At 61.5% G+C, this 8,881-nt stretch overlaps 1 protein-coding gene across 1 annotated transcript; it reads right to left on the reverse strand.

Annotated features, from left to right (window-relative positions):
• Positions 1–747: 747 nt before the first annotated feature.
• Positions 748–8,345, reverse strand: PARP6 (poly(ADP-ribose) polymerase family member 6). Its single transcript, XM_021554265.3, has 22 exons — positions 8,286–8,345; positions 7,448–7,525; positions 7,232–7,326; positions 6,315–6,375; positions 6,088–6,178; positions 5,932–5,998; positions 5,569–5,718; positions 5,165–5,345; positions 4,526–4,579; positions 4,073–4,168; positions 3,895–3,987; positions 3,695–3,820; positions 3,534–3,599; positions 3,324–3,391; positions 3,067–3,115; positions 2,548–2,660; positions 2,384–2,456; positions 2,149–2,218; positions 1,696–1,775; positions 1,535–1,598; positions 1,314–1,398; positions 748–1,237 (listed from the first exon to the last, which is right to left on the reverse strand). Exons 1-22 carry the CDS (start codon positions 8,286–8,288, stop codon positions 1,135–1,137), a joined length of 1,866 nt encoding a protein of 621 aa, XP_021409940.3. The 5' UTR covers positions 8,289–8,345; the 3' UTR covers positions 748–1,134.
• Between the last annotated feature and the right edge of the window lie 536 nt (positions 8,346–8,881).

Here is an 8,881-nt window from a genome sequence, read left to right on the forward strand (position 1 = left end):
ACTGTGGGGACCAGCAGTGCCCAGCCCCCTCTGCCCACCCTGAGCCCTGGCAGCCTCTGGGTTATCTCTGCTGGGTTTCCATCCAGGTTTGGGTGTAGCAGGATGCAGCTGTGCTGGCACTGCCTCTGTGTCCATGGAGTTACTGGGATGGGCTTGGGCTGAAACAAAATGCTATTCCTGGGAGGTTCCTTCCCACTTGAATCTCTGCTGCAGCACTGATGCCAGGGGGGCTGCTCCGTGGGGTCCCATGTTCCCATCCCTAAGGCACAATCCCTTTTCCGTTGTGTTCTGCCTCCACAGTACCATCTATCCTACTCCACAGGGGGAGTAGTTCCCTCCCAGCCCTATCCCAAAGCTGCATCAATTCTCTATGGCACTTCCCCACCATCCCGTCCCATTCTGTCCCCTCAATCCCATCCCTTCCCCAACATACCATTCCTTGTTTCCTGCTCCTTCTCCACAATCCTATCCTTTTCTCATTATTCCATCCCTTACCTGTGCCCCCATCCCTTCTCCAGGTTCTAATCCCTTCCCTGTGCCCCTATTCCTCCCTCAATCTCCCACCCTTCCCTTGAATCCTACTCCTTTGCCATGACCCTGTCCCATCCCTTTCCTGTGATCCCATCCCTTTCCTGTGCCACTTGACTTTCCTCACAGTCCCATTCCATCCCTGTACCCCCATGCCTTCTCCAGCATCCACTTCCCATACCCCACACTTAAATGCCAAGTTCAATCCACAAACACCGATTCCTTTTCTCTTTTTTTTTTCCTATGTTTTTGGGTTTGTTTTGGTTGTTTGGTTTTTTTTTTTTTTTGCTTCAGTTTCTCGTATCATTGATAAAAACGCCGTCGCTGCCAACGCCAGGAGGGGCCGTCCCCAGCCACGCCAGACCCACGGCTCCTTCTCCAGGCTGCCACAGAGTTAGGGACAGTGGGAAGGGGACAGGGAGGGGATAAGGGACCACTGAACCTGCCTGGTGCTCACAGGGTGCCCAACGCCTATGTACAGGTGGAGCCGCAGGTGTTGCCCTGGCTCTGCCCTGCCCGGGGGGCTCAAAACCTGCTCGGCCCCTGCCCAGCCTTGCCCGGGGGCTCACTCGGTGCCCGGGGCTCCCAGGGTTCCACTGCCACCACTCAGTTTGTGTACACCTGAGTCCCGATCACACGCATGATCTCCTTCTGGATTTTGGGGTCCTGAGTATTGATATTGGCATCTCCCACTTGGCCATCTTCGTACCTGGAAGAGGAGAAGCGGGTGAGGGGGGTTCTGCGGGGGTCCCGCAGGTGCAGCAGGGGGGGCACGCCGGACTCACACAAAGAAGAAGCGTGTGCAGACGTGGTCCGAGACAGGGCAGACCCAGATGTTGCCGTGTTTCTGCAGGTCCTTGGAGGTGATCACTGCTGGGGCAAGGGGCTGTTGGAGGTGGGATGGGGGACACAGGCCCATAGCGGGGATCCTCCATCCCTCCACCCACCTGGTGACCCCAAGGGTGCTGCCTGTCCCCCCCTCCATTATCCCCCCACATCTCCACACCTTCGCAAAGCGCGATGCAGTTCAGGTTGCGGCTCTGGAGGAAGCGGGACTGGATAGAGCGGGTCTGTGGGAAGAGCAGCTGGTGTTACCACCCTGTCCCAAATATCTATGGGTGCCACGTCCCCATTCCCATCCTACCCTGGTGTCCCCTGGCCCATCACCTGGGGGATTGTGTTCATCCGGTTGTACCGCTGCACCAGCTCATCCTTCGAAGGCATCCGGTGCTGCCCTTTCCCCATTCCTGTGGAAGAAGCAAGGTGAGGGCTGTCAGTGTCTCAGAAAACACCCTGGGGTGATGTGGGGACACATGCCACAGACAGGGATCACCACCCTCAGTGCTCCTGAGCCCTGGGAACCCCCCAGAAGTGTGTGCAGCAGCTTCTGAAGCCTAGAAAATGTTGGGGGTTTGATTCTTTGGCATATGGGAAATCCCCAGCCTGGCTGGGAAGAGGCTGGTGTGATGGGATGGATATGGGATGCTGCCACTCCCGCACAGCTTCTCCAGCCAGCACGACGCCAAACCTCCCCGGGCCCATGCAGGGGCTGGGAATGGGAGTGCAGGCAGGAGGACCGGGCAGCACAGGCAGGACCGGGCAGTGCAGACAGCCTCTTACCTGAGTATCCAAAGGAAATACTGGAGATGGGGCTCAGATAGATGCCCTTGCCATAGGCTGCTCCATGCAGCTTGCAGGAAAACACCAGGGTGAGCATGTGGGATCACCCCAACTGTTCGGGCAGTAGTGGAGGAAGCCTGGCACTTCCCAATGTCTGCTCCCTCCCTGCCTTCCTGCCCACCCCCTGCCCGCCTGCTGCCCTGGGGTGTGCTGGGTGCAGGGAGCAGACTGGTACCTGCAGTTTGGTGTAGGAGGCGTTGACCAGCCCATTGCGGAGGATGGAATGCCAGTTCTCAATGTGAGAGCCACTGGAAAGAGCCAGTCCTGCATCAGCCCCTCGTCCATCAGCCCCACAGCACCCACCCCGTGCACCGCTCTCCCCCCACTCTGGCCACTCACTGGAAAGCGAAGGTGCTGCCGTAGAGTTTCTTGGCCGTGCGGAACCGGGCTTCCTTGGCCGGGGGGCTGCTGAGCAGGAGGAACTGGTGGGAGGTGTGCATGAACTTCAGCTGCTACCAGGGTAGAGCAACGGCAGTGCCAGCAGGAGAGAGGACAGACAGACAGAGATCAAGCACGGCTGCCAGGCCCTGGATCCAGCCCAGCCTGGTTCTGGGGACTCCAAGTCTGCCAGAAGGGTCCTTCACTTACGTGTCTTGCTCCCATCCCACAGCCTGTGCCAAACACCCCACATCCTATATCCCGTGTCCCAACTCCCATATCTCCCAGGCTAGAACCCCACTCAGAGGGATCCATCCCACATCCCAGACCCTTCCATCGCCCATTGCACATCCTTACATGCCTCATCCTGCAGCCCATAGCCTACATCCTGCATCCCATCTCCTGTATCCCTCCACTCCATCTCCCATATTCCATACCCTCCATTCTGCACCCCACCTGGAGCCTGGCCTGGCCCCTTACCCTGCTGAGAGGCAGCTTGACAATGTGGGATCTGTTGCTGGAGATTATCCTTGGGAAGAGGAGGAGGAAGAGGAGGAGGGTCAGAAAAGTTGATCCCAACCTGCCCCAAGATCACTAGATGCCCAGGACCCCCCAGGAGAAAAGAGATGAGAGGGCTGTGCCACAGATACCTGGCTGCCCCCCACTCCATCCCATGTCCTGGGGAATGTGGGGCAGTGAGAGGGACAAGGGGCAGCAGGAGAGGGCCTCAGCCTTACCACTGCAGGAGGGGATGTGCCAGGGGGTCCAACTTGTCCATCTGCTTCTTGATCTCCAAGTAGGACCCCTGGCAAAGGCAAGATGGGGTGCAGGTGGGTCCCCCAGCATCCACCCAGCCATGGGCAGATGGAGATCAGCAGCAAAATGCCACTCCCACTTGGATCCCGCACTGGGGAGGTGCCAGGGGGCTGTGGGGCCATGCCATGTACCTGAGTCATCTCCCTGATGGACATCACACTGTCCAGAGCCTTCTGCAGCCGCTCGTAGTTCTTCTTCTGCACATGGGGCAGGAGAGGAGTGGCCATCAGAGGGGTCTTTGGTAGTCCCCATCACCCCTGGTGTGGGGGAGCATTGTCCCCCCAGCGCTTACCTTGGGGTTGAAGGCCAGAGTTTTGGGGTCATTGGGGTCCACCACGGAGGGGTAAGGCTCAAAGATGATGCTCTTGCGAGGGGACTCGAGGGCAGCGCGGCACATGGCCACCAGCAGGTCCACCACCTTGGGACACAGCAGGGACTGAAGGGACAACTCTCCATGGGGCTGGAGGGGGTCACCACTGCCCCCAGCCCTACCTCAGCACCTGTGGCCACCTCCTCGGCCGCACCGGACATGACGCCCAGGGTGTAGAAGGAGAAGACGCAGAGCTCCCGGGTGCACACGGCCGGCTGTGGAGGGGACAGCAGAGTGGTGAGTGTCAGGGACGGTGACACAGGGGCACAGCCCACATGTGGCCTGGCCCTGCCACCCCACCTTCAGCATGGAGCCGTTCTGGAAGACGTGCTGCTCATCACACACCACGCAGTACTCATTGAGCGTCGGGATCCGCTGCTCCGCGTACTTCATGATCTGAGGGGAAGCATGGAGGCAGTCAGCCCCTGCTGCAGACATGGAGCTTGGGGGATGCTCCAGGCAGTGGGATGGGCATGAGTGGGACTCTGGTCAGTGGGGAGGATGATATAGGCAGTGGAGTGTGGATAAGTGGGATGTCAGGCACTGGGGAAGATGTTCTGGGCATTGGGATGGGGTTGAGTCCGATGTGGAACAGCGAGAAGGACACTCTGGGCATCAGGATAAGGATGAGCAGGACATGGGGTAGTGGGGAGAATGCTCCAGATGGCAGGATGTGCATAAGTGGGAAGTGGGCCAGTGGGGAAGGATGCTCTGGGCAGCAGGCTGAGGATGAGCAGCACGCTGGACTCTCACCTGCACGAGGAAGCCGTACTCCAGCGTGGGGATGTTCTTGCAGTGGCCGCCGACCTGTGAGAGCCAGAGCCGAGCCAGCTGCATTATCCCCTTCCCACACGCAGCCCCAGCTCTGCATGGCACGGGCAGCCCCCAGCTCCCCCTGGCACAACAGGACCCCCAACATACCAAACCCCTGGCACAGCAGGACCTCTGACATTCCAGTGTGCCCCGGCACAGTGAGACCCTCCAACATGCCAACCCCCCGCAAACACAGCAGGACCCCCAACAACCCAACACCCCCAACACAGTGGGATCCTTGACATGCCAACACCCCTTGGCATGGTGGGACCCCCAACATGCCAAACCCCTCCTGGCACAGCTGGACCTCCGACATCCAAACACCCCCTGGCATAGCAGGACCCCCAGCATGCCAACATTCCCTGGCAGAGCAGGTATGCAGCACCAGGAGTGGGGTAAAATCCCACTGGATCCCACAGCCAGGCCCCAACTCCCCAAGACTGGGGACAAGAAACCCTGCAGGGGCTCCCCCCATCCCATGGCGGTCCCAGCAACCCACAACAAACAATCTGACCCCAGAGGAGCCCCTGGGAAGGGGAAAGAAGAGAAAAGCAAACCCCAAGGTGGGGTGGCACCCACCAGGATGTTGAAGGGGGCAACACCTGCCTGGGTGCTGGCGGGTGGGTAGCCAAAAACTTCCACCTTGGGATTCTTCACCATGCAGGACACAGAGCGGTTCATCAGGCGGTTCACGCGAGGCTCAGGGATGCCCAGTTTGCCCTTCAGCACCGAATCTTGGATAACAGGGAAGCTGGGAGACCTGCAGGCACACAATCCCCCTGAGCACCTGTTTGTCACCATTCCCTGCTCCTCCATCACCCAGTGCCAGATCCACCCAACTTGTTGGGAGCAACCTCTGCCTGCCTGGGATCTGGTAGGGAGCAGCAGCATCCAAGTGGGGAAACTGAGGCACAGTGTCAGGCCTCACCCAGGATGAGGGGATGGACGGCTCGTCCCCTGTGGGGACAGCATCAGGACCTTACTTGGGGATGGGTGAGAAGATGCTGAGACCAGCACGGAACTTCTTGATGGTGCCGCTTGTCTTGAACCAACTGTGCCGCTTCTCCTGCTGGGTCTTCAGGAAATCATTGCTGAGATGTTTCCATTGCTGGGATGTGAACATGCCCAGGATCCTGGCAAACAGGGGGGACAGCGCCCATGGGTGCTTGGTGGTCCATTGACACCCCGAGCCCACACACGGTGGTGCGCCCGTCACAGGATTGTGTGGTGGATAGAAGGCGGTGGAGAGGGGACGTGTGGCACGTGACCAGTTTTGGGGCAGAACAGTGACTCTGTGAGCCACCCCACCCGCTACCCTGGTGTGCCCACCATGTTTCAGCTCTTACTTCTTCAGCTGCAGACCCAGCCCGAAGCCCTCCTTGTTGGACGGCTGGAAAACCTCGATGGACGGTTCTGTGGGGAGAGAGGAGGACGAGCCATCGGTGCACCACTGTGCCTGTCCTGAGGGACAGGGACAACACATCCCGCCCGTCCCCACTCACCGGGGCCATCGAGGTACTGGGAGAGGGAGAAGCGCAGGCGGAGGACGATGGGCTCCGTCCGCAGCACCTTCCAGGCCGTCGCCACCTCCTCCTGCCAAGGCAGAGACACACTTGGGCACAGCCACGGGAGCTCCACCCAGGCAGGCGGATTTGGAGACCCCTGGGGCGCACGTGCCCACCCTCCCCATGCCCTCCCCAGCACTGCTGGGGGCACCCCAGGCTCTCACATCGAGGAAGCTGATGTTCACATGGAGGTCGATGTCCACGTCGTCGATGGTCCCATACTCCCTGTGAAGACACGCGTTGCTGTGGCACGGGGGGGTGGCACGGTGCTGGAACAGTGGCCCAGTGCCCACTGTGCCGGGGTAGGATCATGGGACAGTGACACTGGCACGTGTGGCTCCCTGTGTATCAAGTGTAAGCACAGGGGGATTGCCCAGAATGCAGATGTCAACCTTGGTAACGCCATAATCAGGTGCCCCAAGGATGGCACAGCTGGTTAAGCAGGGCTACCACTACTGGGTGCTCCAAGATGGCATCGTCAAGTGCCTGGGAATGGCATGTCCAGGTGTGCTGGGGATGGCACTGCTGGATGTCTGAGGATGGCACAGCCAGATAGCCCAGGGATGGTACTGCTGGATGTCTGGTAATGCCACGGCCAGGTGACCCAGTGATGCCACAGCGGAGAGCCCTGGACACAGCATAGCTGGGTGCCCAGGGATGGCACAGCTGGGTGTCTGAAGATGGCACAGATGAGTGCCTGGGGCTGCCACAGCTGGATGCTCCATAAATGCCATGTCTGGGTGCCCAAGGATAGTAAGGCCAAGCACTCAGGGCATACTGTGGCCAGTGCCCTGGGGAGGGTATGCCTGAGGGATGGCTCAGCCAGGTGCCCTGGGGATGCCATGATCAGATGCCCCAGAGATGGCACAACCAGATGCCCGGGGATGCTGCGACCAGATGTTCTGGTAATACCACGGCCAAGTGTCCCAGAGATGGCAAGGCAGGATGCCTGGGCATGGCACAGCTGGGTGGCCAGGGACAGCACAGCTGGATGCCTGGGGATACTGCAGCTATCCTGGCACGGCCCGGCCACGTGCCTGGGCCTGGCACTGCCCGGCGCAGGGGCAGCAGCTGCACCCACCTGACGGCCACGGCATTCTCGCTGTAGATCTCCTTCACCGCCTCGATGTCGGCGTCCAGCTGCGGGTGCCGGTACAGGTCGGCGGCACAGGTCCCCTGCGGCACAGCACCATCACACCCAGAGCCTCCCACAGCCTCCTGCAGCCCCAGGCCTGGCATCAGGCTCAGCCTGGGGCTTCCTGAGCCTCCCGTGGCACCAGGGGGACCCAGCACCCACCTGCACGCCGTAGAGGAACTCCTCGGATTCATTGTCCCCGTCGGAGTCATCGTCCGTCCAGTACTGGCCCTTGAGGTCCTGGGGACGGAGGGTTGGGAGGCAGCAGGGATGGGGGAGAGGGTTGGGAAGTGGATTAGGGGAGCACATTAACAGGGAGGGAATTAGGGGGCAGCAGAGCTGGTTCTGGGGAGAGGGTTGAGGGCAGTGGATTGAGGGAACGATTTGGGGGGAGCAGTAATATGGGGAGAACAACAGGGGTTGGGGGGAGTGTTTGGGGACAGCAGGATGGGGATGTGAAATGTGGGCAGTGGGATGGGAGGAATAATTTGGGGCACAGTGGGATGGAGGAGCAGGCTGGGAGAGGGAGGATGGAGGGAGCAGATTAGAGGGGAGCAAGATGGAGACAGCAGGATGGACCATCAGGATGGTGACACTGGAATGGGGGAACAGGATGAGAACAGTGTGGGGGAGCAAGATGGGAACAGAGGGATGGAGAACCAGTGTGGGAGAGCAGGATGGGACAGCAGGATTGGGAAGCAGGATCAGCAGGATGGAGGACCAGGATGGGAACAGCGGCACGGAAGACCAGGATGGAGGACCAGGACGGGGACTGCGCATGGAGCTGCCGGGGATGCCCGGCCGATCGCGACGCGGGGCTCCCTCCTCCTGCTGCGGCCCCATCCCCGCCCCGAGCCGGGGGACCCCGGGGGAACACCGAGGGCCGCTGCCCCTCCCTCGCCCCGAGCCCCGCGGGCCCGTCCCGCCCCGCTGGCGGGCGCGCTGCCCCGCGGCCGTGTCCCCGTGTGCCCGGGTCCCCTCCCGCGTCCCGGCCCCTCACCATGTCAGCGCGGGCCGGCCGCCGCGGGCACGGCCGCCATGCTGCCGGGGGGCCGCGCCTGACGTCACGGCGGCCGCGCGCGTCACCGGCGGCGCCGCCATGACGTCACCGCCGGGCCCCCCCGGGCCCTGGGGCGGCGCGGCGCCATGGCGGGGCCGGAGCTGCGGGCGCAGCGCCCCGGATCCCCGTGCCGGGGGTTCCCGGCCAGCACGGGGACGTGGGGTGGCCATGGCGGGTCTCCCTCGCGGTGACCCCACGGTCCAACACAGACCCCGTGTCCCCAGCGCACGGTGACCATTTTGGGTCCCCTCCCTGACTGCCACAGCGTTCCCGCAGCCCAGCCAGTGTCCCCAGTGCAGAGTCCCCGATGTCCCCAGTACAGAGTCCCCAGTGTCCCCAGTACAGAGTCCCCAATGTCCCCTGTACAGGGTCCCCAATGTCCCCAGTACAGAGTCCCCAATGTCCCCAGCCCAGTTTCCCCAGTGTCCCCAGTACAGAGTCCCCAGTGTCGCCAGCCTAGTGTCCCCAATGTCCCCAGCCCAGTGTCCCCAGTGTCCCCAGTGCAGAGTCCCCAGTGTCCCCAGCCCAGTTTCTCC

Source organism: Lonchura striata, chromosome 10 (genome assembly GCF_050655825.1).
Source record: "Lonchura striata isolate lonStrDom1 chromosome 10, ASM5065582v1, whole genome shotgun sequence".
In the NCBI taxonomy this organism is placed as follows: Eukaryota; Metazoa; Chordata; class Aves; order Passeriformes; family Estrildidae; genus Lonchura; species Lonchura striata.